Source organism: Musca vetustissima, unplaced genomic scaffold, assembly GCF_032173495.1.
Source record: "Musca vetustissima isolate MV318-11 ecotype Yass unplaced genomic scaffold, APGP_CSIRO_Mvet_v1 utg20336, whole genome shotgun sequence".
Taxonomy (NCBI): Eukaryota; Metazoa; Arthropoda; class Insecta; order Diptera; family Muscidae; genus Musca; species Musca vetustissima.
Window position 1 is genome coordinate 257,047 of NW_026886023.1, and position 22,479 is coordinate 279,525.

The following is a 22,479-nucleotide window of genomic DNA, read 5'->3' on the forward strand; positions in this document are numbered from 1 at the left end:
AAAATTCAAAGAACTACTTTTTGGAAACTAATTAAAATATGTTGAAAATAATCTATTATCATTGAGCGATTATAGAAAAGACACAAAACAAAAGGACTTTGATCTGGAAGTTGGTAACTTTTTTTCTATATACATAGTAAGCTGCTTTAATGATCTGTGGATTTATTTCTGCGTTTAATAGACATCTGTAAATTGGTAAACATATTCTGTAGCACATCAATATTATCTGAGCCAATTTTTGTAAGAAAATCTTAAACATTTTTAAAGCTATAAGCATGAATCATTTTATGTAAGCTCATTTGATGACTCACTGGCTAGCCTATGTTTGCTCTAGGCATCTAGAATTTGAAGAACTTGTTGAGTAATAAATAATAACTGACCATACCAATTTTTGGAGAAAACAGTCAATTCATTTCCAAATTATACAATAATTTCCAATTTTGTTTTGGATTTATTTTTCAAAGTACATGAGAGCGTATAATTGTTGCCGTCACGTATACGCTCCCTAAAAGGCAATACAAAAGTATTGTTTTTCAAGGCCCAAAAGTAATTTTGGTTTTTTGAAATAATTATTTTTTTTAAATCCAGGCCTTAGATTGACCTTGAAAAACAAATCCAAGCCTAAAATATATATTTTTTTAAATCCAGGCCTATAGATAAACTTGGGAAGATGGTAGAAATCAAAAAAGGATTGTAGATTTATATTTTTTCGATAACATTAATTTTAAAAGAAAGATTTCTGTGGGAACAAGTCTGCGTATGATTGTTGCCAGCACGTATACGATATTCGGGACAACTTAAAAACTCAAACGGGGCGTATGATTACTGCCAGCAGGTATACGCTACGTACACATTTTCCAAATATGAAAACTGTTTTATATGAGAAAAAATAACACATAATTTTTAATTTAATTAAAATATTTAATTAGTTTATTATAATTTTTCTTATGTTATAAAATATAAATTCATAAAAAAACGTTCTTAAAAATCTCGTTTAAGCATTGGCAGCCACCTTTTCCAAAATCCACGATTTCAAAGTCCAAACATTTGCATAAACACCAGGATATTCTGGTCGGGCACAACCAGCACCCCATGACACCACACCAGCTAATTTATTGCGAATTGTCAACGGGCCACCGGAATCACCTTGGCAGGCATCTTTACCACCAACACCCCGGAGGCCAGCACAAAACATTTTCTCTGTGATGAGGCCACCATAATCATAATTACAATCCTCATGACTGACCACCGGTATCTTTACTTCTTGCAGGTAATGATGTGTAGGACCACCCTCCCAAACGGCACCCCATCCAGTAATTGTAGTTTCTGAACCAGGAGCTGGGGCGTCGTCAATCAATTCAATGGAGCGTATGGTAAAACCGTTTAGCGGCAGAGGTGAGGCCAATACCAAAATGGCAATATCATTGTCATAACGCTCCGGATCATAGTTCTCATGCATAATGATCTCCTTTACAGGCACCATAACACCATTGTTACCCACCTGGAAATTTGTACCAGCAACAACCTTAAATTGACTTGGCACTGAGGCAATGATACAATGGGCTGCAGTTATAACAACATTTTCCGAATAAATGGTGCCACCGCAAACATGACGATAGCTGTCCTGAGGAGAGAAGAGGCTCTTCTTGCGTAAACTGATCTGATAGCCATGGGCTCCAATGTCGGTGGTATAGCCACCAACAATGCGGGAATTATCCGCAGCTGCTGAATCCTGAAGAGGTAAACTGTGAACCAAGGATGTGGCCAGGAATGCCACAAGAATCAATGTTAAGCTGCCGTACCCCATGACGATCGCGATGATGATGGCTTCACCAAAGACGTTGTAATACTAAAGACGTTCCGTGAACGACTAGCCGCGCCAAACGAAGGCCATTGGTCAATCTTTTTTTTACTGATTATTGTTGATTTTTTGATAAATATTTTTTTTGGGTTTCCATTCTTGGCTTTTATAAAAATTTACGATTGCCGATATCGTAAATTATTATTATTGTTGAATTATGATATTGATTTCAAAAAAACAATTTATAAGTTTACTTTTGCGATAAGCAGAAAGACGACGAGGAATTTCGGAATGGCAAGAAACTGTTTGTTTGGGTGGTTAAATTTTATCTAAAAAATATTGTTAAAAATTATTGGAAAATTTGGCACACGCTTTGTGAGTAATTTAATCAAAGAGATTTTGCCTAAAAGTATGCTTTGAAATGTAAATTATATCATTAGATTAAAGGTGTTGTATTAATATGGGGCACTCCATCGTCAGTTGGACAATTGTTAAGAAGTCATTGTAGAAATACACACATCCACACCTTAGATTGGCTTTCAAAATTTATTTTTAAAAAATGCAAGCCTTAGATTGGCCTTGAAAAAATATTTTTTCGATAATATTAATTTTAAAAGAGTGATTTCAGTGGGAACAAGTATGCGCATGATTGTTGCCACCACGTATACGATATTATGGATAAATTAAAAAACTCAAAACACTGAAACGGATCGTATGATTACTGCCAGCATGCATACGCTACTTACACATTTTCCAAATATCACTTTTAAAAATCCACGCTTCAGAAAGGCATTGAAAAAAATATATTTTTTTAAAAATCCACGTCTTAGAAAGGCCTTGAAAAAATATTTTTTTTTAAAATCCACGTCTTAGAAAGGCCTTGAAAAAATATTTTTTTAAAATCCACGCTTCAGAAAGGTCTTGAAAAAAATATTTTTTAAAAATCCCCGCTTCAGAAAGGCCTTGAAAAAAATATTTTTTAAAAATCCACGCTTCAGAAAGGCCTTGAAAAAATAATTTTTAAAAATCCACGCTTCAGAAAGCCTTGAAAAAAATATTTTTGAAAAATCCACGCTTCAGAAAGGTCTTGAAAAAAATATTTTTTAAAAATCCACGCCTTATATATACCTTTAAAAAAATAAAAATCAACGTCATATATATACCTTAAAATTTTTTTTTAAAAAACCCACGCTTCAGAAAGGCCTTGAAAAAAATATTTTTTTTAAAATCAACGCCATATATATACCTTAAAAAATTTTTTTTAAAAACCCACGCTTCAGAAAGGCCTAGAAAAATATTTTTTAAAAATCCACGCTTCAGAAAGGCCTTGAAAAATATTTTTTAAAAATCCACGCTTATATATATCTTGAAAAAAATATTTTTTTAAAAATCCACGCCTTATATATATCTTGAAAAAAATATTTTTTTAAAAATCCACGCCTTATATATATCTTGAAAAAAATATTTTTTTAAAAATCCACGCCTTATATAGATCTTGAAAAAAATATTTTTTAAAAATCCACGCCATATATATACCTTGAAAAAAATATTTTTTTAAAAATCCACGCCCTTGAAAAAAATATTTTTTTAAAATCCACGCCTTATATATATCTTGAAAAAAATATTTTTTAAAAATCCACGCCTTAGAAAGACCTTGAAAAAATATTTTTTAAAAGTCCACGCCTTAGAAAGACCTTGAAAAAAATATTTTTTAAAAATCCACGCCTTATATAGATCTTGAAAAAAATATTTTTTAAAAAAATCTTCAGATCTTGAAAAAAATATTTTTTAAAAATCCACGCCTTATATGGATCTTGAAAAATTTTTTTTTAAAAATCTTGAAAAAAATCTTCAGATCTTGAAAAAAAATATTTTTGAAAAATCCACGCCTTATATAGATCTTGAAAAAAATATTTTTTTAAAAATCCACGCCTTATATGGATCTTGAAAAAATATTTTTTAAAAATCCACGCCTTATATGGATCTTGAAAAAAATATTTTTTAAAAATCCACGCCTTATATATATCTTGAAAAAAATATTTTTTTAAAAATCCACGCCTTATATAGATCTTGAAAAAATATTTTTTAAAAATCCAAGCCTTATATGGATCTTGAAAAATTTTTTTTTAAAAATCCAAGCCTTATATGGATCTTGAAAAATTTTTTTTTAAAAATCCACGCCTTAAGGTAGGCCTTGAAAATTCCCCAGAAAATATTTTTTAAAAATCCACGCCTTAGATAGATCTTGAAAAATATAAAAAAATCCAGGCCTTAGATAGATTTTGAAAAAATATTTTTTAAAAATCCACGCCTTATATATCTTGAAAAAAAAAGTTTTTTAAAAATCCACGCCTTATATATCTTGAAAAAAAAAGTTTTTTAAAAATCCACGCCTTATATAGATCTTGAAAAAAATATTTTTTTAAAAATCCACGCCTTATATACTATATCTTGAAAAAAAAATATTTTTTAAAAATCAACGCCTTATATATATCTTGAAAAAAATATTTTTTAAAAATCCACGCCTTATATAGATCTTGAAAAAATATTTTTTAAAAATTCACGCCTTATATATAAAAAAATTTTTTTAAAAATCCAGGCCTGGTATGGTCCCCAAAAAATATTTTAAAAAAATCCACGACTTTATAGATCTTGAAAAAATATTTTTTTAAAAAATCCACGCCTTTGATAGGCCTTGAAACACATTTTTTTAAAATCCACGCCATATATAGATCTTTGAAAATATGTCCCTGAAATGTCCGTGAAATATATATTTATTGTTGTTTAAAAAATATGTTATAAAAATCCAAATAAAACCTCATCTTTGGATTGGTTTCAATATAAAAATTTTATTAAATTCTTAAACACGAATACGTTTTCATTTCATTCCCTTACAAATTCGCCTTAACATTCGCTTCAATCCATGACCTCAAATATGCCACATTGGCATATACACCCGGATATTCAGGACGAGCACAGCCGGTACCCCAAGAAATTATGCCAATCAAAGTTTGATTCCATATCAAAGGACCACCAGAATCATTTTGACAGGCATCACGACCACCCGTTGCCACACCAGCACACAGCATATCCTCAGTGATACGACCAAATCCATAGGCTTCATTACACACCTCACGATCGATTAACTTTACATCGGCTTCTTGTAATTTAAAGGCATTTGGACCACCCTCAGAGATGGTGCCCCATCCTGTCACCCAGGCTGTGGCACCCGTCCTTGGTTCTTCTTCGGCCAATTTCACAGAATTTATGGTAAAACCATTCAGCGCTAATGGTGTGGCCAACACTAACAAGGCCACATCATTTTGTGTCAATGCCGGATTATAATTCTCATGGATGAGGACTTTTTCCACGACAGCCACAACACCATCCGAACCTGAACGATTGTCGGTACCAGCAACAACAATGAAATTCTCCACATCACGTTTATAGACACAATGGCCGGCTGTTAGAATGAAGCGTTCGCTGTAGATGACACCACCACAGGTGTGTAGGAAGGTGCACTCATCACACGATTTGTAACGTAAGGAGATTTGATGAGGATGTTTGGTAATTGTCACATCACGACCACCAACAATACGACCATTGGGAATAGTTCCGGCTTCCAGGCCGATGGCAAAAATTGCCAATAATGTTATTGCGAATAATCTAAACATATTCAAGTGAAATTTATGACTGATTTGCTGGGCCTGGTCGAATGCTTGTTTTCTTTTTTTCTGTTTGCGGCATTTCACGCCGCTGTCAAACTTATCAATCAATCGATAATATGGTGGGATTTAAGATAACCGATATGATTGTGTATTTAATCGTTTTGTTATTATGGATTGTCGGGACAGTGGGTCTACAAAACGACACTGAGAAAAAAATTTAGGTGTGGAGGTCTCGAAAAAATATTTTTTAAAAATCCACGCATTAGATAGGCTTTGAAAAAAAAAATTTTTTTTAATCCACGCCTTAAATAGGCCTTGGAAAAATATTTTTGTTAAAAATCCACGCCTTAAATTTATTAAATAATTTTTTTATTAATTACATTTTTTAACTATTTCTAAACATTATCAGCAATAGTATCCAATATCCATTGCCTAAAATAATACACATTCGTATAAACCCCTGGATAATCCGGCAAAGCACAACTGCGACCCCATGAAACAATGCCGGATAATTTTCCACCCACCAACAGCGGACCACCAGAATCACCTTGGCAGGCATCTTTACCACCCACCCCTTCCACACCAGCACACAGCATAGCATCGGTGATACGTCCCGGTCCATAGGTAACAGCATAAGCCGCATCACAACGATCATTTGACACAATTGGTACATCAACCGCCAACAACTTATCCGAAGCAACTCCCCCAGGAGCCGTGGTACCCCAACCGCTAATAACAGATTTTGCGCCATGTATGGGTATTGATTCTGTCAATTTTACCGCTCTCATTGTAATATCATCTAAAGGCAGCGGGGTAGCCAGAAACATCAGGGCGATATCATTATCCGTAATTGAGGGATTATATTTTTCATGCATTACGATTTTTTCAACCCTTGCCGCCACACCATCTACCCCGTTACGAGTACTTGTCGCAGCCACAATTAGGAATCTGTTCGCCACACGATTATTAACACAATGGGCGGCAGTTATAATGACATCCGCTCGCAGAATACTGCCACCGCAGAGATGTGAATAGGAAAAGAAACTGAAGAGTTTGTACCGCAGCGACACCTGATGTGGATGCCGGGTGATATCCACTGCATAACCACCAACAATTCGACCGGTTTGTTTCGAATTTATATCCTTATCTTCGTTTTGGGTAGGTAGTCCCGCCACCAGAGTTACAAGAATTGTAAGTACTAAAATACCAAAGAGGTTCCTCATTTTGTGTGTCGAAGTTAATCTGGGTTACTAAACTTTTTCCGGTTGCAGGTTAAGGTTTTTATAGCCAAGCCAAAGGTAAACAATATTTTTATTGACCCAGACAATAACTGATAAACCCCATTGGCTAACTGGTAATACCCTCACAGATAGCCGTAAATCATATGGATTTGTTGTGTGACACTAAATGTGGATTAATGACGCGAGCAGACCGCTTACTATTATCCACATTTGCTTGTAAAAATTCCATTAATTTTATATTTACAATCTTAGGTGCTGGCGCTCCGATCATTTTTGATTCTTTCCGTAAAAGGAACTAGCTCATTAATTTAGTTCCTTTATTTCAATCGATGATAAAATAAAAAATGAACGAAACTTGAAGAATAAAGGAACAGAACCTAGTAAATATCGTTCCTTTTGATGAATAGTTCGTTTGAACTAGGTTCGTTCCGCAATGACCCAACTCTAGCGTTGCCTATAAATCACTGGACATTTTATGTCTAGTCCCACAGGTCAAAAAGAATATACAATACAATAGTTCCCTTCAGTTCGTTTAAGAATAACCCAACTCTAGCCCATCATCGCTCATCATTCCATTCCCATTCAAGATGTCAAAAAAATGTCGCCATTGTGATTGAATTATCCTCATATGTCAAGAACTGAACCCAGAACCGATCGTTCCTTTTGGTGAATAGTTCCTTTGAACTACTTTGTTACGGAACGGTCCAACTCTAGTGATCCATACAAATGACTGGAAGTTTTAATCCCAGTCCCAATTTAAAAGTTCAACAAAAATCCCTAAACCGCGACGCAATTGTCATTGTATTATTCTCATAATGGTTACCTTGTTTGTATACGTTTTATACGATTAATTTACAATAGAAAGCATTCACATAGAAAGCAATGTTGTCGATCAGCTGATCTCCATTAGTAAGAAGAATGATTGGAGGTAATGAGAAGTTTTAGACTTCAATTGCCTACAAATTATTGGACGTTTTAATCCCAACCAATTTAACAGGTCAACAGGAATCTATAAAAACTATCGTTATTGTGATTGAATTGTCCTCAGACTGTCAACCATGTTGTTTACGTTTTCATATGATTAATTCACACTAGGAAGAATTTTGACAGCACAATTGTTGATCAGCTAATCTTCATTAGAAAGAACTCTAGTAGTTCATAAGTATGCTTAGAGCTAATGCGAAGTTTGTGACTTCACGCAGGGATTCATTCGGACTTATACGGCTTGCAAGAACTCTAGAAATCTTGACGGAACTCTATGAACGATTGTATCAAAAGCAACTAGGTGAACGAGAGCAAAAAGGAACCACTGGAACAAAAGGAAAATGATGAACGAATGAACTAGATCTAGTACCGATCGTTCCTTTTGCGGAATAGTTCTTTTGAACTAGGTCTTTCGGGAAAGACCCAAAACTGGATAAAATTATAGAAGATCATTAGAACTACAAGAATTTATGAAAACTCTGTGAATTCATAGCAAATCCGGAAGTCCATAAGAACTTTAAAAGATCATGAGAACTCATGGGGTTCATAGGCATTTTAGGAGTTCAATAATATATAGTAGCTCATAAGAAAACTCTGGGTTTTATTGAAACTTTCGATGTTCATAATCACTCAAAGACATTTTAGGAACTTCTGAGAACTTGTAATTACTCTGATAGTTTTATCGTAGTCTCTAAAAACTCTGGGAAATATAAAGATTTCAGGAATTTCGAAGAACTATGGGAATTCATAGAAGAATTCTGGTAGTCCTTAATAACTCTGGAATTTCCCATAAACTTTAGGAGTTCCAAAGAATTCATGGAGTTCCTAAGAACATTGAGAGTCTATAAGAACTCTGGGAGTTCAAAAAAACGCTAGGGGTTGCTAAGAACTCTGGGAGCTCCTACGAACTCTGTGAATGCATAGGGAATCCGAATGTTCAGAGGAGTTCAAAGGAACTAGTTCCATATACTTCATGTATTTTGAATTATTGCTTTCACTTCAAAGTGATTGTCTACCGTATTACAACATTTATATCTCAAAAATTCAAAAATCCACACATTAGTTTTCAATTCTATATATTTTCAATATTCACACTTCCGTCCTACATTCCAAATTTCAAGCATATTCCGCAACATTTTCCAAAATCCAATTCCGCAAATAAGCCACATTCGCGTAAACTCCTGGAAATTCAGGCATAGCACAACCACTACCCCACGATACAATATCCCCAGCTTGCCATTTACCACAAGGGGTCCACCCGAATCACCCTGGCAGGCATCCTTACCGCCAACACCATCAAATCTAGCACAGAGCATAGCATCAGTAATACGCCCTTCACCATAATACGGAGCATAGGCTTCTTCACAACGTTCGCTGCTTACAATGGGCACATCGACAGCCATCAGTTGATCAGAAGGGAAACCAGCAAATTCAGTGGTACCTCAGCCGCTAACAGTTGCTTTAGATCCAGGCACTGGGATGCTATCGGTCAATTCAATTGCTCTCATGGTGATACCATTCAATGGCAATGGAGTGGCCAAAATCAGCAAGGCTACATCATTATCGGTTATGAAAATGTTATATTCCTCATGTCGCACAATCTTTGAGATACGGGCTACAACACCATCGACACCATTGCGGGTATTTGTACCAGCAACGACGAGAAATTCTTCAGCCGACCATCCAATAACACAGTGGGCTGCGGTGACAATAACATTTTCACGATAAATACTGCCACCGCAGACATGGGAGAAGATGCAGGATGGACAATTTTTACGTCTCAGCGAAATTTTGTGGGGATGTTTGTTAAAATCGACAGGATCACCGCCAACAATGCGTCCAATTTCTTTGATATCAGGAGAGATTCCTTCGTGCTGGATAGGTTGCCCCGAAGTTAGGTTGGTGTAGATAACCAAAGTCAAAATTAATATATATATATACATCCACGTAACGCAACAACATGCTGTTCGTTCGCTTAGCTTTGTGTATAGACTAAATTCCATTCCGAATTGATATCACTGATCTTGAAGAAGCATGTTTGTGATTTACACACCCCCATAATCATATCGTTTTTAATTGAATAATATACGAAATGGAAAGTTTGGATGTTCGAACAGAAGTGGATGACTGATAGCCGCTGTGTGACGTAATTTTTTTAGAAGACTTTTTCAATGTTCTGGTATTTAGTAGCTGAAGAGCAGGGTTAGGAAATCGAAGTTTTTAGAAAATTCAGGAGTTCCACTTGACATTCCTATGAACTCGCAAGAACTCTAGAAGTTCCTAAGAATCCTGAGGGTTCATAGGACGTAAACTTCCTTTTATAGGAATTCCTAAGAACTTTGGGCCTTCCTAAGAACTTTGGGAGTTCCTAGGAATTTTTGGTGTTCCTATGAAACGTGGCAGAACTTTGGTTGTTCAAAAAAACTCAGGCTGAACATTGGGTGTTCCTAAGAACTCTGGGATTTCCTAAGAACTCTGTGATTTCCTACAAATCCTGGGAATCCCTAAGAAGTCTGGGAGTTTCTGAGGACTCTAGAAGTTCTTTAGAAGTCTGAGAGTTTCATAGAATACTGAAAGTTCCTAAAAACTCTGGGACTTCCTTAGAAATCTAGGAGTTCCTAAGAACTCAGAGAGTTGTTGAGAAGTTGGGAGTTAAGAATGCTGGGAGTTCCTAAGAAGTCTGGTAGTTGTTTAGAACGCTGAGAGTTCCTTAGAACTCTGGGAGTTCCTAAGAAGTCTAAGAGTTCCTAAGAAGTCTAAGAGTTCGTAAGAACTCTGGGAGTTTTTGAGAACGATGAGAGTGAGTTCCTAAGAACTCTGGGAGAGTTCATAAGAACGTTGGGTGTTCCTAAGAAGTCTGAGAATTCCTATGATGTCTGCGAGTTTCTTAGCACTGTGGGAGTTCCTAAGAAGTCTACGACTGAGGGAGTTCCTAAGAACTTTGAGGGAGTTCAAAAGAACGCTGAGTTTTCCTAAAATGTTTAGGGGATCGCAAGAACTCGGAGAGTTCATAAGAACTCTGGGTGTTTGCTAAGATCGCTGGGAATTCCTAATTCCTGGGAGAATTCATAAGGACGCTGGGAATTCCTAAGAACTCTGGGAGTTTCTGAGAGTTGCTAAGGACTCCGGGAGTTCCTAAGAATTCTAGAAAATCCTAATTACTCGCTGGGAATTCCTAAGAAGTTTGGGTGCTGCTTAAAACGCTGAGGGTTCCTAAGAACTCTGGGAGTTGCTAATAACTCTAGGTGCTCCTACGAGGACGCAGGGTATTCCTAAGAACTCTTGGAGTTTCTGAGAGTTGCTAAGGACTCCGGGAGTTCCTAAGAATTCTAGAAAATCCTAATAACTCGCTCGGAATTCCTAAGAAGTTTGGGTGTTGCTTAAAACGCTGAGGGTTCCTAAGAAGTCTGGGAGTTCCTAAGTACTATAGGAGAGAGTTCTTAAGACGTCTGGGAGTTCATTGGAAGTCTGGGAGTTCCTAATAACTCTAGGTGCTCCTACGAACGCTGGGAGTTCCTAAGAACTATAGGAGAGAGTTCTTAAGACGTCTGGGAGTTCATTAGAAGTCTGGGAGTTCCTAAGAACCCTTGTAGTTCATAATGACACTAGGAACTCCTAAGAACTCTGGAAGTTCCTTAAGAACTTTGGGAGTTTCTAAGAACTCTGGGAGTTTCTAAGAACTTTGGGTGTTCCTAAGATGTTGGCAGTTTTTAGAACTCTGGCAGAACTTTAAGAGTTCCTAAGAACCCTTGGGGTTCCCAAGAATCTTTGGAGTTCCTAAGAACTCTAGAAGTTGCCTACGAACTTTAGGTGTTTCTAAAAACTTTGAGTTCCTAATAACTTTGGGAGTTCCTAAGAACTTTGGGTGTTCCTAAGAACTCTGGCAGAACTTTGGAACATCCTAAGAACCATTGGAGTTCCCAAGAAACTTTGGAGTACCTCAGAATTCTGGGAGTTTCTTAAGAATTTTGAGAGTTCCTAAGAACTTTGGGGTTTCCTAAGAACTCTGGCAGTTCCTAAGAACTTTGGAAGTTCCTAACCACTCTGTGTGTTTCTTAAGAACTTTTCAGAGAATTTTGGGATTTACAAAGAATATCTGGATGTCTGTAAGAATTCCTTCGAAGTATCTAAAAATTGGTCTAAGAATCGAGGTTTTATTGTAGAACTTCAAGGCTAGCATTGCTTCTGCTAGCATGTAAATTTCCCATTGACTTTTTTTCTCTCAGCGCATTCGAACCCATACAATCTACGCTTGCCCAATAAATTTATAATAACCAGTTAATTTTCTTAACAACTGATATTAAAACGTCTATCAGCGGTAGCTTATCATTTATGGCAATACACTCTGAGTTGTTGATAAAAGAAAAGAAAACAAAAACGATAGAGGAACCAATATCCGCACTACGCCTGCTAATACTTTAATAAGAGATTAAAAATGTCACCCAAAAAATATGTTAAGAATTTCTTAAAATGTTTTTTTCTGTTCTGCAATATTTTCCAAAATCCACTTCCTCCAGTACGACACATTGGTGTAGACATCAGGATATGCAGATCGAGCACAACCGGGAGTCCCAAAGAAATCTTGAAGTTTTCAAAGAACGTCAGGGTTTCTAAGAACTCCGCGAGCTCCGGATGAGAAGAATATCAGAACTGGAATTCAGTCTTATTGCAGATTTCCTTTACCGTTTGTAAATCACAGTTAATTTTCCTGACACCTGAATTAAATCCTTACGATTTATGAACCTCGATAAATGTCTTTAAAACCTGCCAAAATATTTAACAACTCAATAAATATGACAACCATTCTGTTGACTTATCAATTGTGACAATATTACTGAAAAATAACTGATAAAATATAATAATTCGGAGAATAGCACCCGCCCTGCAAAATTCGTTTATTGTATTTTATTTTTAAAATCTTTCCTCTTGCGAAGAAATTTTCTTTATTTAAAAAAAATCGAAGAATTGTGTTTAAAGATTAGCAGCCACGTTATCCAAAATCCATTGTCTCAAATATGTCACACTGGCGTAGACACCGGGATAATCGGCCAAAGCACAACCACGACCCCACGATACAATACCAGTCAGCTTGCCATCGACCAAGAGGGGACCACCGGAATCGCCTTGACAGGCATCCTTACCACCAATACCCTCAACACCAGCACACAACATGCTGTCGGTAATACGTCCCGGACCATAGGCAGCATCACAACGATCATTGCTTACAATGGGAACATCGACAGCCAACAATTGATCCGAAGAGAAGCCACCCGACGAGGTGGTACCCCAACCTGATATGGTTGCCTTTGCACCTTGTGGTGGAGTTTCACTGGACAATTCAATGGGAGCCATGGTAACACCATCCAATGGCAAGGGGGTGGACAAGAACATCAAGGCCACGTCGTTGTCGGTAATCGATGAATTATATTTCTCGTGCATTACAATGTTCGAGACACGAGCCACAAACCCATCGACACCATTACGTCTACTGGTACCACCAACGACGATGAAGTTCTCAGCCAAACGTCCGTTGACACAATGAGCAGCTGTCACAATGACACTAGGATTGTAGATGCTGCCGCCACAGGTATGGGAATAGGTGCAGGACTCGCAGCCTTTACGTCTCAACGACACCTGATGAGGATGTCTGGTAATGTCCACAGCATAGCCGCCAACAATGCGTCCATTTGGATCGCGTACCTCGCCATCATCCTTAAGTGGTTGGCCAGCCACAAGAGTGGCACAGATTGCCAAAGACACGCACAAGAGAATCTTAAAACCCGACATGCTGTTCGCCCAATTAGCTACACAGCCAAACTAAATTCGATGGGATTTGAAAACAATGATTTTATAGTGGTCAACTGATTTATGCGCTGATAATCATATCTAGGCTAATCAAATAAAAAAGGCAAGATAATGGAATCGGTGACGATAGACGGCAAGCTTCTGATAGAAGATTTGTTTTCTATTATCTCTGAATGTTATTTATAATTGGTCAAGGTATGGTTGCAAATAATCGACAAAAGGTGGCACTTGAAGATGAGGAGTTGGGTCTCAACGACTTCTGAAGGAGCGCTAACAACAAAATTAGGGATTCTGATATTGGCGTAGAGTTTTAAAATATATATATTTTTTTCAAGATCCCTAATAGGTGTGTATTTTTAAAATAATTTTTTTCAAGATTCCAAGATTTTTTTTCAAGGCCCAATATAGGCGTGGATTTTGAAAATAATTTTTTCCAAGTTTCTTTTTCAAGGCCCAATATAGGCGTGGTTTTTGAAAATAATTTTTTTCAAGATTCCAAGTTTCTTTTTCAAGGCCCAATATAGGCGTGGATTTTGAAAGTATTTTTGTCCAAGATTCCAAGATTTTTTTCAAGGCCCAATATAGGCGTGGATCTTTAAAATAATTTTTTCCAAGATTCCAAGTTTCTTTTTCAAGGCCCAATATAGGCGTGGATCTTTAAAATATTTTTTTTCCAATATTCCAAGTTTCTTTTTCAAGGCCTAATATAGGCGTGGATTTTGAAAATAATTTTTTCCAAGATTCCAAGTTTCTTTTTCAAGGCCCAATATTCTTTAAAATATTTTTTCAAGGCCCAATATAGACGTAGATTTAAAAACAAAAAATATAGATTTATTGAAATGCCTCTTCCAAAAATGTTGACTGGGAATCTATGAAAAGTACTCCGCCCAAAACTATGCTACAATTAATTTCCAAAATATACTTTACTTTATTAAAAAAATTCAAAATTTACACATTAGCAGCAGCAGTATCCAATATCCATTGCCTTACATGCGGCACATTGGCATAGACCCCAGGAAAAGCTGGCCTAGCACAACCATAACCCCACGATACAATACCAGTCAATTTACCATTTACCACCAGTGGACCGCCCGAGTAACCCTGACAGGCATCTTTACCACCCACACCCTCAAGACCAGCACACAGCATAGCATCGGAAATCCGGCCCGGACCATAGGCAGAGTCACAACGTTCATTACTGACAATCGGTACATCTACAGCCAACATCTGAATAGGTTTATCGCCACCGGGTGATGTGGTACCCCAACCAGATATTGTTGCCTTCGCACCATGTGGAGGAATTTCACTGGCCAGCTCAATGGGAGACATGGTAATAGCATTCAAAGGCAATGGAGTAGCCAAAATCAGTAACGCAACATCATAATCAGTTATGGTCAGATTATATTTATCGTGCATAATAATTTCCGAGATTCGCGCAACAACACCAATTACCCCATTTCGGACCACGGTACCAGCAACCACGATAAAATCTTCCTTCTTCCGGCCATTGACACAGTGGGCCGCTGTCACGATCACCCATTCATTGTAAATACTTCCGCCACAGTGATGGGTATAGCTGCAGGCTTCGCAACCCTTACGCCTCATTGCAACCTGATGGGGATGCCGGGTAATATCAACCTCATAGCCACCAACAATACGTCCATCTTTCCTAGCATCGGGTGTGATGTCATCATCGTTGATCGGTTGTCCCGCTACGATGATGGCAAAGATTGTAAGTAGTAAAATATTGACACGCGCTAAATTCGCCATACTGTTCGTTTTGCTAGCAGCAGCACAGCCAAACTAAAATCCATTAATTCCGATAGCGGTAATTTTCCTTGCGGCATTCCGATTTACGAACTTCTAATCATATCGAGGCTAATCGAGTAGTGGACGATAAGCTAAGACAATACAAGAAAGCTTTTGATAGGGGGAAAAGCTTTTGAATACCTCGAATATTTGTAAACAACCTTAAAGAGTTTCAAAAAGCGACAGATGTCACTGCGGACAGGAACTTTTTCCGGTTTCCATAAGAAATTTTCAATTCACCCTGGCTGAATTAAGGTTTCCATAGGAAATCTTCAATTCAGCCTGGCTGAATTAAGGTTTCCACCTGGCTGAATTAATAGGAAATCTTCAATTCCACCTGGCTGAATTAAGGTTTCCATAGGAAATCTTCAATTCCACCTGGCTGAATTAAGGTTTCCATAGGAAATCTTCAATTCCACCTGGCTGAATTAAGGTTTCCATAGGAAATCTTCAATTCAGCCTGGCTGAATTAAGGTTTCCATAGGAAATCTTCAATTCAGCCTGGCTGAATTAAGGTTTCCATAGGAAATCTTCAATTCAGCCTGGCTGAATTAAGGTTTCCATAGGAAATCTTCAATTCAGCCTGGCTGAATTAAGGTTTCCATAGGAAATCTTCAATTCAGCCTGGCTGAATTAAGGTTTCCATAGGAAATCTTCAATTCAGCCTGGCTGAATTAAGGTTTCCATAGGAAATCTTCAATTCAGCCTGGCTGAATTAAGGTTTCCATAGGAAATCTTCAATTCAGCCTGGCTGACTTAAGGTTTCCATAGGAAATCCTGCAATTCAGCCTGGCTGAATTAAGGTTTCCATAGGAAATCTTCAATTCACCCTGGCTGAATTAAGGTTTCCATTGGAAATCTTCAATTCAGCCTCGCTGAATTAAGGTTTCCATAGGAAATCTTCAATTCAGCCTCGCTTAATTAAGGTTTCCATGGGAAATCTTCAATTCAGCCTCGCTGAATTAAGGTTTCCATAGGAAATCTTCAATTCAGCCTCGCTGAAATAAGGTTTCCATTGGAAATCTTCAATTCAGCCTTGCTGAATTAAGTTTTCCATTGGAAATCTTCAATTCAGCCTGGCTGAATTAAGGTTTCCATAGGAAATCCTCAATTCAGCCTGGCTGAATTAAGTTTTCCATAGGAAATACTGCAATTCACCCTGGCTGAATTAAGGCTTCCATAGGAAAACTTCAATTCCGACCACCTGATTTAAGGTTTCAATAAAAATTCCGCCATTAAAAACTCGCCAATAAATAATTTCTGCTTATTTTATTTTTAAATTTTAAGCATTAGCTGCCACATTTTCCAATATCCATTCTCTCAAATATGGTACACTGGAATAGACACCAGGATAGTCAGACCTTGCACAACCAAGACCCCAGGAAACCACACCAGTCAATTTGCCCTTGACCACAAGTGGACCGCCAGAATCACCTTGGCAGGCATCTTTTCCACCAACACCATCCAAACCGGCACACAACATACTATCCCGAATACGTCCTGGACCATAGTAGACTGTATAGCGAGCTTCACATACTTCATTGCTTACAAGGGGTACCTCAACAGCCAATAGTTGATCGGAAGCGACACCACCTGATGCAGTTGTGCCCCAACCAGTAATGACAGTTTTTGCGCCCGTTGGTGGCAACTCCGTGGCCAATTCAATGGGTGAGATGGTTATGCCATTCAATGGCAAGGGTGTGGCCAAAATCAGCAAAGCCACATCGTTATCATAAAATTCATGGATATAATTCTCATGCATTACGATTTTCGATACCCGAACTACAACACCATCGACACCATTACGTCTGCTGGTACCAGCAACAACAATAAATTGTTCCGCCAAACGGTTGCGGACACAGTGGGCTGCTGTCACAATGACACTCTCACTGTAAATACTTCCGCCACAGGTATGCGAATAGGCACATTCGTCGCATCCCTTACGTCTCAGCGATATCTGATGAGGGTGCCGGGTAATATCCACAGCATAGCCACCAACAATGCGACCATCGAGTCTCAAGGATGGTTCAATTTCTTCTTCCTCCTGAAGAGGTTTACCAGCTACCAAGGCGATACAGAGGGCTATTGCCAAAAAGAGAAATTTTAGGTCGGCCATTTGGGATATGTTGCGTTTGGAGTCCGAAACTAAACTAAATCTCCTTGAAGTCAATATCGATTATTTTATAGTTACTTTTTTTTGTGATTTCCCAAAAGATAATCATAATCGGAGGTAGTAAATCTTAAAACCGCTTATCAGTTAGGTGGCTTTGGTTTCCATATTTGCGGGGGAAACCAAACATATCGCTGGGATTTTTTAAATATTTTATTTTTATCAATGTCGAGGTTTTTTTAATCACATCCGAAGTCATAGACTTCGTGGTTCCTAATATATGGGGGGTTTGTATAAACGTAATGGTGTTTAAAAGCTGCTAGTATTCATTAACACTTTGTTGCCTCGAGGGTCAGAATGTTTTATTGAAAACCTACCTTAACAATTGACTTTATCAACCTTTGATAAAATTATCCTTGACTTCTGATACTTCGAATACATCGGATAAACTCCAAGAATACTCCAATATTTTGGATTTTTTTTTTTAATTTCTTCACAAATTTTAAAGGAGTAGTAAGCTCTCTACATACCATTTGGACTCCCAGACGGTTCGAGAACGTTAACCTAGCAATTCTGAGGCGCCCAAATTGTCGAACACACTTCACACACTCCAAAACTTCTGACAATCTTCTACGAGTCTCCTTACAAAAATTCGCATACTATGAATGCACCTCTAATGGTGCCCAAACCTCTTAATTTTTTTATAAAATCTAATACTTTCTATCTACCATCAGGACGCCCAGACTTTTTAAGAATGGCGCCCAAACTGTCGACAAACGCTGTTAACTTCCCTAGGATATCGTATCTATAGACCTTGTTATGAGGTTCACAACCTCTTATGAACTTCACGATCGCTTAAAAACGCTTGCAAGGCCTATTAATAATGTTACGCCGTATGATCAGCTGTTTCTCAAATGTGTTGTCAAATTATTGTGAATTCAAATGGATATTATTGTGAATGAAATAAAAAAGTGAATAAAATAAAATAGGTCAAAGCGAAATATGTGTTCCTAAGTCTGGTCCACATTTTTGAAAATAAATTTTAGAAAATTAGCTGTCTTCGCCTCCTGGTTGACTTTGTTAAAAGGCCATGACATTTCGGAAAGTAGGAATACGTAGGTCGATTTTCGACTTTTATATTTAAATGTCGATTTTTTGATTGTGAACAAATCGAGAAGTTCTTGATCGTATATCGAAATAAAATACAAAAATTTCATAGGAATTTCAAGAGTTTTCCATCACTTCGCGAATTCTTGGGAGCACTGAGACCAGTTAAGTATAAATCCAAAGCTTCTAAGGAATAATAAATATGATTCCGGATATTAAAAAACATTATTTTTTTCACCGCTCGAATCTAGAACACTGTGCACACCGCACATTCCATTTAATATCCACTTCAGAGACTTAAGAAAAATGTTAGGAATCTAGAAACAGTAATCAAGAGACTTATATCTTGTAAAAATATCCACAACAACAGACAACCCATAATTCCCGCAAAAAATTCTAAGATAAGAAATTATTTTTATCGTTGATAGGGGGTTTTCAGGGTATAAAACGATATTTCATTGCACTGCAAAATCATTAGTTTCGATTTGCCTTTGACCAAATAACTACTAACCATGATACGATCGCTAACCATATTCGCCTTGGTGGTAAGCTGTGCCTTTGCCGGTTTCTTGCCCGATGATTTGGATGGTCGTATTGTCAATGGTGTTGACACCACCATTGAACAGCACCCCTATCAGGTGTCGTTGCAAACGAACAGCGGCAGCCATTTCTGTGGTGGTTCCATTATCGCCGAAGATGTTGTGGTGACAGCTGCCCATTGCATGCAAAGTTATAGTGCCAGCCAGTTCAAGGTGCGTCTTGGTTCCACAACCTATAACAAAGGCGGGGATTTGGTTGCTGTAAAATCTTTTAAATACCATGAAGGTTACAATCCCAAAACTATGGTCAATGATATTGCTGTCATTAAATTGGCTACTCCGGTTCGTGAATCGTCCCGCGTCCGTTATCTGCAATTGGCTGAAAAGACTCCGGCCACCGGAACTCCGGCTGTGGTGACTGGTTGGGGCACAAAATGCTTCTTGACCTGCTCAACTTTGCCAACAACCTTGCAGGAGGTTGAAGTTGATATTGTCGATGAAAAGGCTTGTGCTTCGTCGGAATTTAAATATGGCTCCCAGATCAAGGAAACTATGGTGTGCGCCTATGCCGTTAAGAAGGATGCTTGCCAGGGAGATTCTGGTGGTCCATTGGTGTCGGGCGGTAAATTGGTTGGTGTTGTCTCTTGGGGTATTGGCTGCGGCAAGGAAGGGTATCCTGGTGTCTACGCTGATGTACCTTCACTACGCAGCTGGGTTGAAAAAACCGCTAAGGCTTTGTAAGTGATGTGAAGTAATAAATAAAAATCGAGTTGATTTAAATAAATTTTGTGCAGAAATAATTGAGATTTGTTTTATTTCGGAGTGCTAAAGGTATGTAAAACTGATGAATACATTTCTATACTTCACGACATTTTTACAGGGTAAGATGGTTAACTATTAAAAATTAAACACCAAGACCAACAGGAAGGGAAATCCATTTATGAAAACCGCCTTCTTAGGAATTCGAAATTTTCAGAAGTCCAGCTATTCATTAAAAGGCCTTTAAATAAGGACACTCAGCAGACATCAGGACAACTGTTTCAATTTAATTCACAATAATGTACTTTGACAGAAAACAGCTGATTTATTTAAAAAAGGGATATCATTGGGAAATATTGGATTATCAGCTGGTCTTCCTGGTTGACACTACAATAGTTAGTCCATAAATATTACAAACAAAATATTTAATTTCATTCAAAATAGTGTTTGTTATTTTTCATTTATAGATCCCTAACGAGGAGGTATATGTAAACTCGGTTTATTGGTAATACCGTATATAAAATGGCATAACATTTTTCATTTGTAAAAGAAAAAAATCCAAAAATCCCCCCGAGACATATTGTGATTACACAAAAATAAAACTATAATTGTGATTACCAAAAAAAACAACACTGATACTGTTCACATTGTTATTTACATTTGTCAGCTACTTGAATAATCAGCTGATCCTACTGATCAGCTGTTGTTTAGGTTTTTATATGTTTTATTTGAAAAAAGAAATAATTTGGAAAGATTGGAGTATCATCTCTCATCTCTCTCTCATCATGCTCTTTTCTACTATAATAGTTAGCCCATAAATATTACAAAAATAAATATTTAATTTCATTCAAAATAGTGTTTATTATTTCTCATTTACCTAACAAAGGGGTATGTGTAAACTCGGCCTAATGTAAATACCATATTTAAAATGGCATAACATTGTTAATTTATAAAATTAAAAATATTTATATATTTAAAATAATTTTTATTAATTTATATATTAAAAATATCTTCATAGAGAAGCTTAACCCACCAAAAAAAGATCTAATATACATTTATATATATTATTTATATATTCTATTTACAATTCATTGACGGTCTGAAGAACCCAGCTGCGTAGCGATGGTACATCAGCATAGACACCAGGATAACGTGGTAAAGCACAACCCGTACCCCAGGATACAGCACCAACCAATTTACCATCCGCTACCAATGGACCACCGGAATCACCTTGGCAGGAATCCTTGTAGGGGGCATAGGCACAAACCATTGTGTCCTTGATTTGAGAACCATAGTTGTAGTCGTTGGATTCACAACTATCCCGATCGACAATATTAACTTCAACCTCTTGCAAAGTCTTGGGCGTGGTAAGACAGAGCAAGTAGCACTTGGTGCCCCAGCCAGTTACAATGGCGGGCGTGCCCGTTGGTGGAGTCGTTTCAGCCAAGACAGCATAACGGATCTGGGCGGATTCCTGGACGGTAGTGTTCAATTTGATGACTGCCACATCATTAACCATAGTGTCGGGATCGAAGTTTTCGTGGACTTTGAATGTGTTGACTTCAAGCAATACACCACCAGTGCTGTAGTCAGTGGAGCCCAAACGTACCCTAACTTGGGAAGCCGTTTCGGATTGCATGCAGTGAGCAGCGGTAAGGACATAAGCATCGGCGATAATTGAACCGCCACAGAAATGATTTCCGGAGGGGTCTTGCAGCGATACCTGATAGGGATGCTTTTCAATGGTGGTATCGACACCCCCCACAATACGGCCATCAAAATCATCGTGTAAGCTAGCGGCAATGGCACAGCTAAACAATGCGAATACTGTAACGTAACGAAACATTTTGAAAGACTGAATGGTGATTTTACTGCACCAGTTGGGTTTTATACGAAATTGGTCAGAATTGAATTTGCCAATTGCCATTTATCATATATTTTATTTTGCTACTGAATTTTCTATATTCCGTCTTAATTTTATTAGATAAGATTATCCGTGACATTTGTTGAACTGGGGGTGAAAAAATTCAACACGTGTATTTGGAAAAAAAAGCTGAATTATTTTTTTTTTCAAAATTACAATTTTCTGATAAATGTATTTTGTTTTTTTTACAGTCGCAAATTTACGACGCAGGCAGAAATGAAAAAAAAGAAAACAAAAACAAAGAAGTTTTGACCTGAAGGTAAGGAAGGGTTTTTTTTTCTTTATAAACGAAAACAAACTTTGTATATAATATAAATGTAGAATTTTTACGAAGAGTAGAAAAAGGGTTATGAAAAGTTGTTTTTTTTTTCTTAAATGCAGGGCAGCTGGTCTCTATTGTGATTTAACATTACGACATAGTTTTTGACACCAAATCGTTTACACAGGAATGCCAGCTGTTGCTCATGTTTGCTGTCAAAATGTATTATTTTGAATTGAATTATTATTGTGAATTTAATACTTAGAGTGTATTTCGCCCCAGACAATGCCAAAAATAAGCATATACCAAAAAAATGGGTTTCTATCATAATTCACTGATTAGAAAAATCAGCTGAAGAAAAACAATTAATTTCCTTTGAAATTTTGAAATTTTTAAAATTTGAAATACCATTCAGATTGAATTACCCATATCCTATGAAAAGTATTGTGCGCGGTTGTATTGCTTTCTTGACA

At 37.2% G+C, this 22,479-nt stretch overlaps 6 protein-coding genes and 1 pseudogene across 6 annotated transcripts; 1 reads left to right on the top strand and 6 right to left on the bottom strand.

The window, feature by feature from the left end:
- Positions 1-994: 994 nt before the first annotated feature.
- On the bottom strand, positions 995-1,807 carry LOC133333518 (trypsin zeta-like). Its single transcript, XM_061541836.1, has one exon. It carries the CDS (start codon positions 1,805-1,807, stop codon positions 995-997), a length of 813 nt encoding a protein of 270 aa, XP_061397820.1.
- A 2,846-nt stretch (positions 1,808-4,653) lies between these two features.
- Positions 4,654-9,656, bottom strand: LOC133333519 (transmembrane protease serine 9-like; annotated as a pseudogene).
- A 3,009-nt stretch (positions 9,657-12,665) lies between these two features.
- Positions 12,666-13,481, bottom strand: LOC133333520 (trypsin zeta-like). The gene has a single exon (XM_061541837.1). The coding sequence runs from the start codon at positions 13,479-13,481 to the stop codon at positions 12,666-12,668; it is 816 nt and encodes a 271-aa protein (XP_061397821.1).
- Positions 13,482-14,447: 966 nt separating this feature from the next.
- LOC133333521 (trypsin eta-like) lies at positions 14,448-15,269 on the bottom strand. The gene has a single exon (XM_061541838.1). It carries the CDS (start codon positions 15,267-15,269, stop codon positions 14,448-14,450), a length of 822 nt encoding a protein of 273 aa, XP_061397822.1.
- A 1,321-nt stretch (positions 15,270-16,590) lies between these two features.
- LOC133333522 (trypsin zeta-like) lies at positions 16,591-17,424 on the bottom strand. Its single transcript, XM_061541839.1, has one exon. The coding sequence runs from the start codon at positions 17,422-17,424 to the stop codon at positions 16,591-16,593; it is 834 nt and encodes a 277-aa protein (XP_061397823.1).
- A 1,613-nt stretch (positions 17,425-19,037) lies between these two features.
- Positions 19,038-19,805, top strand: LOC133333485 (trypsin-like). Its single transcript, XM_061541804.1, has one exon. It carries the CDS (start codon positions 19,038-19,040, stop codon positions 19,803-19,805), a length of 768 nt encoding a protein of 255 aa, XP_061397788.1.
- Positions 19,806-20,904: 1,099 nt separating this feature from the next.
- LOC133333494 (trypsin-like) lies at positions 20,905-21,669 on the bottom strand. Its single transcript, XM_061541812.1, has one exon. The coding sequence runs from the start codon at positions 21,667-21,669 to the stop codon at positions 20,905-20,907; it is 765 nt and encodes a 254-aa protein (XP_061397796.1).
- Between the last annotated feature and the right edge of the window lie 810 nt (positions 21,670-22,479).